General features: G+C 38.1%; 1 protein-coding gene across 3 annotated transcripts in view; it reads left to right on the top strand.

Annotated features, from left to right (window-relative positions):
- The window catches only part of robo1.S (roundabout guidance receptor 1 S homeolog), a 289,278-nt gene that overhangs the window by 201,238 nt on the left and 73,548 nt on the right, over positions 1-14,492 (top strand). For 2 of the 3 annotated variants that reach the window (XM_018248847.2, XM_018248846.2), the window contains exons 4-8: positions 2,231-2,351; positions 3,130-3,268; positions 4,081-4,208; positions 6,894-6,902; positions 13,460-13,584. In XM_018248847.2, coding sequence (XP_018104336.1) covers positions 2,231-2,351; positions 3,130-3,268; positions 4,081-4,208; positions 6,894-6,902; positions 13,460-13,584 — 522 coding nt within the window. The remainder of the gene's footprint in view (positions 1-2,230; positions 2,352-3,129; positions 3,269-4,080; positions 4,209-6,893; positions 6,903-13,459; positions 13,585-14,492) is intronic. The other variant, XM_041583366.1, reaches the window with a different exon arrangement.

Raw genomic sequence — 14,492 nt, 5'->3', positions numbered from 1 at the left:
ACACCGGCTCACATTTGCATGTACCGCGTTTCAGCCTTATTATCTCTTTTAAGCGTGTACAGCATTTGTCATTACTCTAGCCATAAATTAACATGACTCTGATGTATACAAACATCAGGCTCCTTCTCTGCCGAGCCCAGGGGATCCCACCGGACTGAAACTATTCAGTTTGTTGAAACCGGATACATTTTCTTTACCTTATGCACTTAATCTTTTTCCCTCCGTTTGTTTTGCCATCCATCTTCTTTAGCGCTTGTGTATGGAATTATTGCATTGTTTCTTAATGGACCTAACATGAATGGATTTGAAGCTGTTCCAAGTAAACTTCAAGTAAAAATATAGCTCAAGTTCAAGTGAAGTTTTATGTATTAAAAAAAATATATATATATATATATATATACTGTATATGCACACTGGCTGCCTTTGTGCAACAATTAGCCATCAAGGGATCTAACTTTGCCGCTGGACAACTTTTAATTAATTATTAACCAACTTCTTTTCTTTAAGTGACTCCAGAATATCTAAAGCGGCGCAGTGCCAGTCTGTTCTATAGGTCACATTATAGAGATGGTTTACTTTTAGCCCCCAGCTGTTCCGTGCTTTTCCCAACTGCCATAATGAAGGGTAAAGATGCCCTTGCAACAAACGGCAAAACATAAATTCACATGTTATGCCCCTAGGGGTTCTTTCTGTGGCATTTATATTTTTCTCTTTCTGCCAGGACCTTAAAACATGTCATTTTTTCCAAGTGAATTAATAAGTTTCCCAGTGCTGCCTAAATAGATGGTGTGTATAATTTCCAGCTAACTCCTGATGCAAATAAAAAAATCATAATAACGGTAGTTTCATAGAGAACAGTCATTAGAATATAAAAAGCCTTCACACGTTTTTAAAGAGAACCTATTTTTTTGCTCAGGTACATGAAAGTTTACTTTTTTTTAAAAAGTGCCTAATTTTAAAAAAAAATTGTCCACAGTAGTGATGAGTGAAATGTTTTGTCACGAAAAACACACCCATAGACTCCAATGGGTGAAAAAATTGTTGAGCAGTGATGAGCAAACTTTTTTGCCAAGTTTTGGCGCAAAAATGATGCCTATAGAGTCTAATGGGTGAAAAAAAAATTGTTGTGCATCAAAAATAAAAATTGTCGCCCATAGACTGTAAGAAATGGGTCATTTTCAGCCATCACTAGTTGCAAGGCAAAACAATTGTTGCATGTCAAAAAAAATTTGTCACACATTCAAAGAAAAATTTACACCCATAGACTTCAATGCATTTGCCAAATTTTTCGCCGTTTAGGTGAATCGAAACTGGTCAGATTTGCTCATCACTAGTCCACAGTAGTGATGTGCGGGGACCCGAGGGTTCAGGCCGACCCCTGGACGAAATGTGCGGGGCGGGTCAAGCTCTTCTCCTGCTCTCCCCGCCCACGACCTAGTACTGCCGGCTTCCGGCGCCGGAATTTATAGACTTCCGCCTGCCCCGCCCCTTTTGTGACGTCACTGCGGGGCAGGCGCGGGTCTATAAATAAAGGAGACCAGCGGGCCCAGGTCGGGTGCGGGTAGGGAGCAGGCGGTTTAGGGTGGAGAAATTCTCAACCCGCACATCACTAGTCCACAGCTAAATACTCCTGAGAAAAGAATGAAAGAAAACTCCAATGGGAAGAATAAAGATAATCTTCTTAAGGGAGGGGTATTCAAAGAAAAGTGCAATATATGCCGAACATGGAGCTTCAGAAAAAAAACATGAATACAGTTTCATAGGAATAAATGACTGTTTTAGAGGATTTGTGCTAAATTTGCATATCATTCCAAGAAGTCTGACAAATACATCTAGGTTCCTCAAAATTAGGAACACACAAGATCATTGAGAGGGCACTATACCACTGTTATTTTCAATAATGAAAATTAAATTGAAAATTGAGCCACCATGCTGTTCCTCTACACTGGGAGTGAACTTGCTCATGGATTTCTGCATTGGGATTGTGAACATTCCTTTACAGGCTTCATTCTCTAGCACAGACAATGTTTTAAGGCTACAGAGTTGTTCTTGCTGTGCCCAATAAAATGATTGGAACACACAAAAAAGAAAACTATCATTTACAATAGGATAAATACTGGTGGGTGAACAATCAACCAAGGCAGGAGGCAACCAGCTGAATAGACTCAATATTTTCTTATTATTCTCTTAATGTTTGGACTTATTGACAATTTTTTTTTTCTATTTACAGATAAGAGGAGGGAAACTTATGATCACCTACACCAGGAAAAGCGATGCGGGAAAATATGTGTGTGTTGGTACCAACATGGTGGGAGAACGAGAAAGCGAAGTAGCAGAACTTACTGTTTTAGGTAATTGAATGACATGCATGAATATGTTCCTTTTGTTCTCTTTCTCTACCATGAATATGCAAGTTAATCATTTCCATGTGGGTGTAGACTGGTGGTAGAAAACATTAATGCCAAGTTTGCGGTTTTCGGAGTTCTTGCTTCATGGCCAACTCTCCAGCGCTGATTAAGCATGCTAGGAATTAGAATACTATAGAAACTGTAAGAACTCAAGTTTTATGTCCATAGCTTATATTCATTGAATCAGCGAGAGACCACTATGGACTACAGCAGTGGTCACGGTCCCCAATCTTTTATTTGCTCTGTTGCTATGACAGGAATTCTTGTCCCTCCACTCAAAGATTTACCTATAATTGTACTGACTTAAGAAAATCACACATGACAAATATTGATTCATGTAAGAGATAAAGTGATAACGGTTGTAGAGTTTGCACCAATAATCCTTGGCAATCAATCAGATGCTTGATTTACAATGTATGACCAGTAAAGGCGACAGACTGATTGCTTGCTGTGGGATTCTGAATTTTGTGATTTATATTATATTTTCATCTTTTCTGAAATGTGGGCAGAGGTGCCAGTACTTGCTAAATAGTGTTACATATACAGAGACCCTTTGTTTTGTGAAGTTTGAATTGTTTGAAAGGGAAGCTAAGGCTGATGAGCCAACCTCAATAACCTCAACAACAATGCTACCGTGTTACACATAGGATGTATTCATTAATATGCAAATTGGCTCAGGATTGATGTATTTATTGAAATAACATGTCTCTTTGCATTTTAGAAAGACCATCATTTGTGAGAAGGCCCAGTAATATGGCAGTTACTGTAGATGATAGTGTTGAATTCAAATGTGAGGCCCGCGGTGATCCTGTCCCTACTGTCCGATGGAGAAAAGATGACGGGGATCTGCCTAAATCAAGGTATTTGATTATAATGTATTTATCCTGTGTAATATACACCCTGCACTAGGAGTCAACTGCTCATTAGTGGAAGCTAAAACATAGCTCTTGCTCCATTGATCTGATGTTGCCCAGCAAAACAAAACATGAATGTTGGCCATCACATGTAGGAAACTACCAGAACTTACATAGTTAAATCAGGTTGAAAAAAGACAAAGTCCATCAAGTTCAACCCCTCCAAATAAAAACCCAGTGTCCATACACACACCCCTCCCTACTTTCATATAACTTTTATATACCCATACCTATACTAACTATAGAGTTTAGTATCACAATAGCCTTTGATATTATGTCTGTCCAAGAAATCATCCAAGTCCCTCTTATAGTCATTAACTGAATCAGCATCACAACATCACCCGGCAGTGCATTCCCCAACCTCACTGTCCTGACTGTGAAGAACCCCCAACGTTGCTTCAAATGAAAGTTCTTTTCTTCTAGTCTGAAGGGGTGGCCTCTGGTACGGTGATCCTCTTTATGGGTAAAAAGGTCCCCTGCTATTTGTCTATAATGTCCTCTAATGTACTTGTAAAGTGTAATCATGTCCCCTCGCAAGCGCCATTTTTCCAGAGAAAACAACCCCAACCTTGACAGTCTCCCCTCATAATTTAACTGACAATGAATTTTCAGTACAACATGTCCCAAAATTGGCCCAACAGCTCTATAACATCTCTTTTATATGGTAAGAATATTATAAGAAAGTAGAATGGCCTTTATGAAAGAATCCATTCAAAAACGGCATATGAAGAATGTTGTTTCCTTATATTTCCTTGAAGATATGAAATCCGTGATGACCACACCTTGAAGATACGGAAGGTCACAGCAGGGGACATGGGATCGTATACTTGTGTTGCGGAGAACATGGTTGGAAAAGCGGAAGCTTCGGCCGTTTTAACAGTGCAAGGTACATTCCATACTCCCCAGCTTATAACCATTAAATATCATTCACCATGAACCCAAGACCTTAGCCATGCTGTAGCTCAATATAATCATTGTTTTGTCATGATTAAAAAAACTATCTCCGGGGCTCTTTTCCTTTTTATCTAGGCTGAGTTTCAATTCCACATTTTGTTGAGGAATTGTTTTGGCCTATTAGATCCTAGGAGACTTTTTTTTATTTTTTATTTGCCTCCTGCTATAAAAACCTGTCTGCAATAAATAATAGGCCGTACATATCATATTTTTACATAATAAATGTTAGCTTTGAGTATTATTATTATTATTATTATTATTAAGAACCAGAACATGTACAAGGGAAACAAGAACTATTAATTTTGAGTGGATTTGTCCACAATGGTGTTATCTGTAGCTGTGCACCTGCACTCTGTGTAAACAGTGAGATAAAGTAATACTTTCCCAGCAGCTCCCTTGTCCGTGCACAGAGCCAGTATTATGTAAAGGGATTCAAAGGGCTGCTTGGCAAACTGTAAATTATTAACTCACTTCAACAATGAGTTTCTGATATATAAAATTACAATGTATATCCATTAATTGTCTTGGTCCCTTGGTAATGAGCGATATGTTCTTGCCATTTACAGCAAAGAATTTTTGAAATTTTAAACATACATTGAAACTGCTTGTGCCCCCCTTACTGATCTCTCAGCAATCACTGGGGGTGCCCTTTAAAAAGTTTGTTTTAATTTATTTGCACATGGTTGTTTTGCGCATGTTTTCCAATAGACCTCACAAATTTCTGCTGCAGCTCACATTGCAAAATTGAAATCAGCGTTTTTGCTCATTGTGCGTGAATATAGTTAGTTGTAATTTTGCAAATATAAATTCACAATTGTGAAATCTTTTTTCCAGCCACCAAAGTGACACCACCAGTGACTTAACTCATACACAGAGCATGTGCATACATTTTTGCAATTGTGCAATATTTAAAACGCTCTTCGCAGTGCAACATTTAAACATTAAATACAGCGATCTTGCCCTGCTTTATAAATATAAACATTGGTTAAATACTGTATATTCACCAATGGGTCTATTTCATCTATAGTGACACCCTTGTCTACAGTCACAATAGGCAATTGTCTTCAGAGATGCTAGTTAAGGTGGCCATACACAAGGGGTCTCTCCCCGATATGCCCAATGATCGGATCAGAATGGAGGCCAAACGGGCGATTGAATTGCAGGACTGCATCAACGAAAAGATGCGCCCGCGATCCAATAGGATTTTTTACCCTGCCAGATCGACTTTCGGCCAGATATCGATCGGGGATGCCTGTCGGATGGCCCCATACACGGGTCGAGTCTGCAGCTTTTATCGGGGGCCTTAAGCCAAGCTTTTTTGGTACAGTTACCTCCTAAATATACCCTGTAGATAGAACAGGCTATGCCCTCCATTCCACATAGGGAGAGAGAAGCAATATCATCTTCTTCTATATTAAATGGAGTAATATAGTAAATGAAAAGAGAAGAGGCCCAGAAGGTTCTTCTTATTGTCCTACAATTATGGGACGTTTATTTGTTTTTTCTTTTATTTCATTGGGATCAGTAAAGGGTTTTGTAAAAAGACACTGAGAAAATATGCCCATTAATCCCTTGATGCAATTTGGAGGAAGGAAGCAATCGATATATTTGCTTCTTTGTTCTGTACTTCTGACTGTAATCTGAAGTCCCTCTGCAAACAAGGTGAAGCCTGATATATCTTTGAGGTTTAGCATTCAGCCTTTCATCATTTAACCAGTGTTTACCCTCTATATTGATTTCACCCGATAGAGGCCCTGTGAAAGAACCTTACCCGCCTGCACTCGGCCTTCACATATTATCGCTAATGTTTATCTTGGTTAAAGGTCCTAACATTTTTATTGCCAAATCCATCAGTCATGCCCTTTCACTTTTTATTTTTATTTAATATAAGTGTCATGAGTGTCGTATATTCCAAATTTCTTATTATAATTACCTTGATCAGGTGCAGCCTTTTAACTGGGTGAGACAGCTAGTTGGAGCACACAGTAGTCTCTCAGCATTCTGTTTAATGAAAGATTCATTTTACTTATATAAACAGTTTAAAATACTGGAGTCATATTGACAACCTTTGAAGAGTCCATGAGCCAAAAGAGCTTGGGTAGGAACTGCTAGAAAAAAGTTGAGCCCGTGACCGTTCTACCATCTTAGCTAAACTGCTGTCACACCCTGTATAAATGGGACTCTCCCTATAAGCCACTGCATTGATGTCATGCCCAGCTGTTAAACCCTGATATACATATAAACATATTGTTGGGTTCTTCTGACCTTGCGAAAATCAATTTTAATTTGTCTTTATCGCTTGTTCTGTGGCACCAGAATATCTGTTGTGCTGTGTTTTATGAGATGTAACTCAAATGAATTGTACGGCGTGACATTATACACACAATTCCACCCTTGTAAAAGTCCTGTCAGTGGCGAATAATGCTTCGTCAACGTGGGGGAAGTTATCTTTTATTTGATGTTAAGCATTTTACTAGAAGTCATCTTAATGTCAGGATCAATATGTTCTTGTATTTATGTTTGATTAGTTTTCTTTTTGTATTTATTTTTTATTTGTTTTCATTTTGCTTTACACATTTCTTTCTTTTTTTGTTCCTTCTGTTTTTTTTTGTTTTAGTTGTGTCTGGTAAGTTGAATTTTTATCCGTCACTGTATATTCATCACGTTACCCTAGATGGATGATGTCCCATCCTTATCATCCGTACCCTCCATTCCTCACCATCCAATCCGTTTCCATATTTAATTTGACACTGACGAGAAAGACCAAGTGGTGAGTCTCCCTAATGCTGGTGAACTTGTGGCACAAAGGTAATGGTCGTCATGAATATTGTTCTGATACGATGTGTTCCACTTCTCACTAACTCCCTAACTCCCTTTTGCAAATATTATTAACAGAAATAGGACTAATAGGAATACATTCTAGTTTTGTATTATTCTTATAACACCCAGGGCTGGTTTTAGGCTAGGGGAGGGCATTTTCCCTTGGTTCTTAGCACTCAAGAAACCCTTAGGGGGGAAACAATGGCAATGGCTTGGTTGAATCATTGGACATAAAAATCTAATATGACCTACTATAATTGGTTGAGATTTACAACATTTACATAAATGACTATACAGTGGCCCTTTCTGGAGACAGATACTTTATTTAATGTGCTCCATCTGCTCATAGTTTCCCCCCAAATCCCTTTATGAATCCCCCTCTCCTGAATGCCAGCCCTGATAACACCTTTTACTAAACAAAGTAATTTTCAGTCTGTGCTGTATCCAAACATGTTTAAAAGTCAATCCGGAAGTTCGTCAAAAAATTTGGGAAAATGGTGCATACAAGTCATATACACACCTTCATTGACCATTGGATGTTCATCCAAATTGTCCACGGTTCCAATAAGCCAGGTCAACCAATCACATTTTTTAACTGCACTTGACCAGTTCTTCATCAAAGTAGCCAGTTAAAAGCCAACCCTTGACTACAGGTAAACCATGGAATCAAATATATATATATAAAAAAAAAAACTTGGAGCATTAAAGAAGCATATAAATAGGCTTTATGTTCCTTATGGTTACAAACATAATCATTTCACATCCTGGAGTAGCTCTGTGTCAGGGCACTGCTAGTTTCACTTTCCGGGATATCACTCAGGCCGACAGGTTTTATGACATACAAATTGGTTAGTGGAAACATGTGCATCATTCAACTCCTATTGCCATGGCAGCTCTGCATCCTTATTTAGCTTCAAGGGGAAAATGTAGTAAGTGGAAAGTGATCATACCCCCTTTGTGACTGGGGTATGAAGAAAGCTTTATATACACAGTCATTTTCCTCCTCAGCCCTTATGGGATGTGTTTATATATCCCATACAGGATCCAAGCGTAATATCTGCTACATTATGGGATACCTTGAAGGTGTTACTATGATAAGTATCTTAAGCACCTTAAGAACAAATAATTAATAGTACCTGTACTTTTAAATGTAGTTTAAAGTGATCCTAGCACTTTTTAAGAACTGTCATTCTTAGAACCTGATTTACGGTGTATGATATTTTTCTTATCCAAAGCACCCTAATTTGGGTATTAGAGCTTCCCCTACTTTTTGGTCTAACTCACTAAGGACAGAACAGGAAGCCGAGTTTACTAGGTGGCAGCAAAGAGACTTTGTAGAAGTCCAGGTGGCTTTACCATCAGAATAGGCATTTTGAGGCAAAACCAGGTGTTAAGGGTAACTTTATAAAAGGTGTTTGAATCCCTTTAAAACGGTTCTTGTTTTAAATCAGGACTAGGATCTTTAAACTCCTGGCCCTCCTACAGCCATTGGGTCGGCAAGGACATAATCGTACACACACACACATACATACAGAATACAGAAATATATAACAAATGTAGATGTCATAAAACTTCTTTTTCATGATATCACATTTATAAGGGCTCATTTACCAAAGCAGTGCTTGAAAAGTGCCTAATTCTGGCATATTTTTAGCAACAATGCAGACTATTACCCCATAGTTTTAGCTTTATTCTACGTGTAAATACCTTGAACTTGTGCTTTGTGCACTCAACAAAAACAAACCGCACTAGTGGATTGAGCACCTCCCCAATGCAGATCTTAATGGCAGGGTTGCATTTATGTGCCCTATACTTCGTACTCGCACACAGTTCATCAGAGCAGGCTCCAGTTTATATCTAAGTTGCATAAGAGCCTCTTGACATACAGTTTTAATCAATTTTATAATTTTACCCATGCCCTTGCAATTGCACTTGTATTAGCACATGAGCCACACAGTGTTATAACTATAATATTAGAACATTATTACTTCTCTGCTGTGGCTCATTAATAATGTTCTCCATGTTGTCTTGAGTGCCTTCATACAGATCACGCAACATACCGATATTTCTAGGGTTACAGAACGTTTTCCCTTGTCCTGTAGACATGGCAACTCATCATCAGTTTCCTCTGGTCCGGTGGCATTGAGCAGTTAAATGTCCAGTTGGTTGTTACATTTTACTGGACTATAGTATGATGTGTCTTTCTATCTACCTAACCCCTAGAAAGTGACTGCTGCAAAAATGAATGTCACAGCTCCAAATTTATAGACATAGACACATGCAGGCACATTTGGACATGGATAGATAATAACATCGCCCAAGGAAGTTGTAGATCTGAGCAAGTAGTATATTGAGAGACATAGGTGGGCAATTGAGCAGATTCACATGAATACACACTCTGTGTGGTTGTCAACAGCAAAGGCTCTGGCTGAATGCTTTTGGCTGCTTCCATGGCATAACTCTCTTTTTCCATTCCTGATTTCCCAGTGTATATGCAGTGTCGATGGCTCCTGTTATTTCATTTTCCATTTCCCTACTGACACCATTGCTCCAAACCTTTTACTACTGAATCTTATTTTTATGTGGTGCATTTCTTGTTTTGAATCTGTTTGAACTATGGATGGGGAAAGTCGATTTAGTACGTGTATATGGGCTGCCAGGTGGTACTTAGTTAGCAAAGAACTCTTCGCTTTACACTAAACTGCATTGAGTTAAAACACAATTATCATTGTAGTTCCTTAAAACTGTGTAGGCTAAGTTAAATAATTTAAAGGGATACTGTCATGGGAAAAAAATTTTTTTTCAAAATGAATCAGTTAATAGTGCTGCTCCAGAAGAATTCTGCACTGAAATCCATTTCTCAAAAGAGCAAACAGATTTTTTTATATTCAATTTTGAAATCTGACATGGGGCTAGACATTTTGTCAATTTCCCAGCTGCCCCTGGTCATGTGACTTGTGCCTGCACTTTAGGAGAGAAATGCTTTCTGGCAGGCTGCTATTTTTCCTTCTCAATGTAACTGAATGTGTCTCAGTGGGACATGGGTTTTTACTATTGAGTGTTGTTCTTAGATCTACCAGGGAGCTGTTATCTTGTGTTAGGGATCTGCTATCTGGTTACCTTCCCATTGTTCTTTTGTTTGGCTGCTGGGGGGGAAAGGGAGGGGGGTGATATCACTCCAACTTGCAGTACAGTAGTAAAGAGTGATTGAAGTTTATCAGAGCACAAGTCACATGACTTGGGGCAGCTGGGAAATTGACAAAATGTCTAGCCCCATGACAGATTTCAAAATTGAATATAAAAAAATCTGTTTGCTCTTTTGAAAAATGGATTTCAGTGCAGAATTCTGCTTGAGCAGCACTACTAACTGATGCATTTTGAAAAAAATGTTTTTTCCCATGACAGTATCCCTCTCTCGTTTATGTGTCTCCAGTTATTATACAAGGCTTGTTCTGATTACCAGACCAATTTTTTGACATTTTCTAACCTGTAGTGATGAAGAAGAGCAGAGCCCATTCCCCCTCCAGTGTGAATTCAGCACCTTTGTCCTTACAACATAAAGTTGGGACCACAGGGGAAGGAAGTATACCAAATATTTAGACTAAGAACATTCCTTCAAAAAGGGTTGGAATAATCACAAAAAAACAGACTGTTATTATCCATTTATTCTCCCTTAAATGGACAGCATGTATTTATGTCCAACATAAACCTCCATTAACAGAGTTTGTGTTAGAAAATGGGTCCTGTCTGATGTTTTCATTCCAGTGTCTAGTTTTTATTTCTTCACAAAGAAGTGCACCTGGAGTGTGAACACTTTTTTTTACGTATTCCTATTGGATTCAGGAGAATCTCTGTGGATGGAGTAATGAGCTGATATATGTCACTAGTAAAGTGCTCTTCCATACTTGCTAGCAGGGTTTTCAGTTCTGTTAGATTAAATGAAATCTAATTTTTTCTGTGACGTTCCTTTGGGTCATATGTTTTAAAATGGGTGGTGGAAGAGCCATCCTCTAGTCATCAAGAGCAAATAAGTCAACTAACCAACAGATGGTGCTTACTTAAGGCACATGAGTCTTGAAAACACTTATAGAGCACCTGAACATGGCGGTGACCAGTTGGAGTCCAATAAAATAATTACAGGCTGCATGTACACATTCTGAGCTCCTCCTCTGTCTTGGATTTTTTTATGTCCTTTGTTCTGTGGGCCTAAAGTAAGCCCCATAATTTGCCAGTTTGCTTTTATCTATTGCTTAACCCTTCCCAATTAAAAAGGCAAAAACCCTGTGCTCTGAGCCTTCATACATGTATAGTGCAACAAGGATCTACTGAACTACAGTAAGTAGGTGTTGCGTGTTCTGAGGTTGGAAAATTACTGTTTTTCCATCTGTAGATATTAAACTCATCTTTATATCAAACAAAGTTGATTTAATATTTCTATAATCCACATCCATTTCTCACAGTTTAATTTTCTACCTTTGATGGTCCATATTGTTGCACCTCCCTGATGTCTCAATTAGTTCATCTTATTAAAAAGGAAAAACTATTCCCCATTCTCACATTTGCTCATTCAGTTGGGCTTATATAAAGAAAAATATGAAAAAGAAAAAAAATATATATTTATTTATATTTTTTAAATAAATATTTTTTTTTTTTTTTTTTACATGGGCATACGTGATTTCACAGATTGAAAGGAAGCCATTACGCTAATGGGACATTTTAGATTTGTCACCATTGTTAAATCTGTGCTACCGCATGTGACAAATCGGAAATTTTTTTTTCCATAGTACAAAGATTGGTAAAAGTAAAACCTATTATTTGAGGCAATCTGGCTGAACCACGAAAAAATGTCAAGTGAGGCAAATATTTTTATGATTAAGGTGACTCTCCCTGAGTAATAGGTTTTTCTTGAGGCAAAGTAGTGTCACCCAAATGTCACACATGGTTAAATCTACCCCGGGCAGCAAAGTCCTTGTCCTTCTTTCCAGAGAATTCCTCACTTTATAATGGGGAAAAGTTGGGGGACGGGGTTGCATTACACTGTAAGCCTAAGGAGGGTTGCAATATAATATCAAGGTTTCTTTTTCAGTCCATGAAATCATGAAATCAGTGATTACAAAAAAATAAATCTATATTTATTTCTGATTTAATGGTTCTCTTAGTTGTATCAATCTTGAGATACAGCAGAGTTTAGTTCCTCTTTAAATAATACACAAAATCATAGTTATTTTATTTGCATTTCTATGGGCATGTCATACTCTGTGTTGGGCTGGCCAACTGGGATACCAGAATAACTGCCGGTGGGTCCAGGTGTCAGTGGGCCCTCTCGCTTTAGCCATTCGGTGGACATAGTCGTTCCCTATTTCTTTAAGGGGCTTGATAATGGAAGAATAGAGTATAGTATGTAAAGATAAAAGACTAGGAGAATAAAGAGGTAGAGGAGGAATGATAGTTTGGAAAATGGGCCCATGGCCTAAGGTTTTCTGGTGGCCCCTTGGCATCCTAGTCTGATACTGGCCATCGCTTACATTATTAATGTATGTAGGTCTGGGAACCCTATTTATAATAAATTTCTAGTTCTGAGAACCCTTAGTTCCAGTAAACAGAAAGTGGCATTGAATTTATCGAATATAAATATTTTTCAGATATAGCAAAGGCAAGAAATATAGCAGCTCCTGTTTGTGAGTAAGTGCAAATACGCTGAGAACGTTTTTTGTAGGATATATCCACTATATAAGCCGTCATTTAAGGACGAAAAAAAAAAAACAACTGAATTATCCTTTTAAGAGAAGAAAAAGCAATTCCTTCAGCACAGTTGGATACTTATTGAACCTCAATGTATTTCTGCTCCAGGTGCAGATTATTCTCCTTGTAATCCTAGTCACATATTTTTTTTTTGCACATCCTGTTTACCATTAGATGAAGTAACCATACAAATTGTATAAATCACACGAAGGGAACCAAGCGGGTAGTGTTTGCACAGACAGCACAAGCAGATGTTTCAGATTTCTCCTCCATTCATAATCTTCACCTACGGTTTGGAAAAGTCCCCTTTTGTGTAAATAAATAAGTACAATAATGGAGTATGAAATGGAGTTCCAGGGTGAAGCAATAAAACTAGATGGTGGTAAAAAATGTGAAGCAGTTCAGTAGTCACACTGGATCCAACACTGGAACATGTTTTGTAGATTGAGAGACTTTAGGGAAAATAGCCGTCCTGCAAACCATTCAGCTTCAGAAGCTTTCCCAGATAGAATGGGCCCCTTGTGTAAATACGAGACCACTGGCATCTTGAAAGCTTTTACTGATAAAACCGCAAATGTGGAAACTGAAATCTGTTTCTTTTTTTTCTCTTTTTCCCTTTAGAACCTCCAAATTTTGTTGTCAAACCTCGTGACCAGGTTGTTGCTTTGGGACGTACAGTCACATTTCAGTGTGAAGCCACCGGAAACCCACAGCCAGCCATTTTTTGGCAAAAGGAAGGAAGCCAGGTAATTTATTTATACTGGCTTTGTACCATGTCATTTTTCAAGGATTTTCCATAAAATTCTAAGTCATTTAAAAATGGAGTTATAAGCAGGCTTAATGGGCCAATATACTCTACAATTTCTTTCCTGAATTCTGCTTAGTACAGTGAATACCTGTGCTGTGTTTGTGGTATCGATCTACACAGACAGTGAACAAACGCTGTTGCTCATTAATACTTCCGGTGCTTTAATGGTGTCAAACTGGGCCCCATTTTACGGATTATTAGTGTTGGGCGAATCAGTGCCATTTTGCTTCGCCGGAAAATTCGCAAATTCACTGCGAAATTCTCAAAACGGAGAAAAATTTGCAAAACGAATTGAAGTCAATGCGCATCAATTTTGACGCAAGCGACAATTTTTATATGTGCAACTATGTGGTCCAAATGCATTAAAGTCAATGGGTGTGCCAATTTTTATGTGAGCGATAATTTTTTAAAAGTGGAATTTTTATACGTGCGACTATTTGGTCCAAATGTATTAAAGTCAATGGGCATCCGAATAATTTGGACACGTGACAATTTTTATGCACGCCAATTTTGACATGCATAAAAAAATAAATTTGACGCGGTGGATTTTTTGCACACAAATTGTTGCTGCAGTTTCGCAAATTAATTTGCTTGCGGCAAAACGCAGAAATTTGCCGCAAATTCATGTTTGGCGAATTTATTCGCTCATCACTACTGATTATATTTGTAGTCAGTAAAAAAAACACAATTTCTGCACAAAGCCATAAATACAGGTTTTTAACCACTCGTGGAATGGCTATGGGGCTTCACTAGCACCTATAGAATGTAGGATCTGCACATCAACATTCTTGGTTATATTTATAAATATAAGAAGCCAGTGGTCTCGTATCTATATTTTATTACCAG

Source organism: Xenopus laevis, chromosome 2S (assembly GCF_017654675.1).
Source record: "Xenopus laevis strain J_2021 chromosome 2S, Xenopus_laevis_v10.1, whole genome shotgun sequence".
Lineage (NCBI taxonomy): Eukaryota > Metazoa > Chordata > Amphibia > Anura > Pipidae > Xenopus > Xenopus laevis.
Note: the sequence above shows the minus strand (reverse complement) of the source record. Positions and strands in the feature narration are given on the sequence as shown.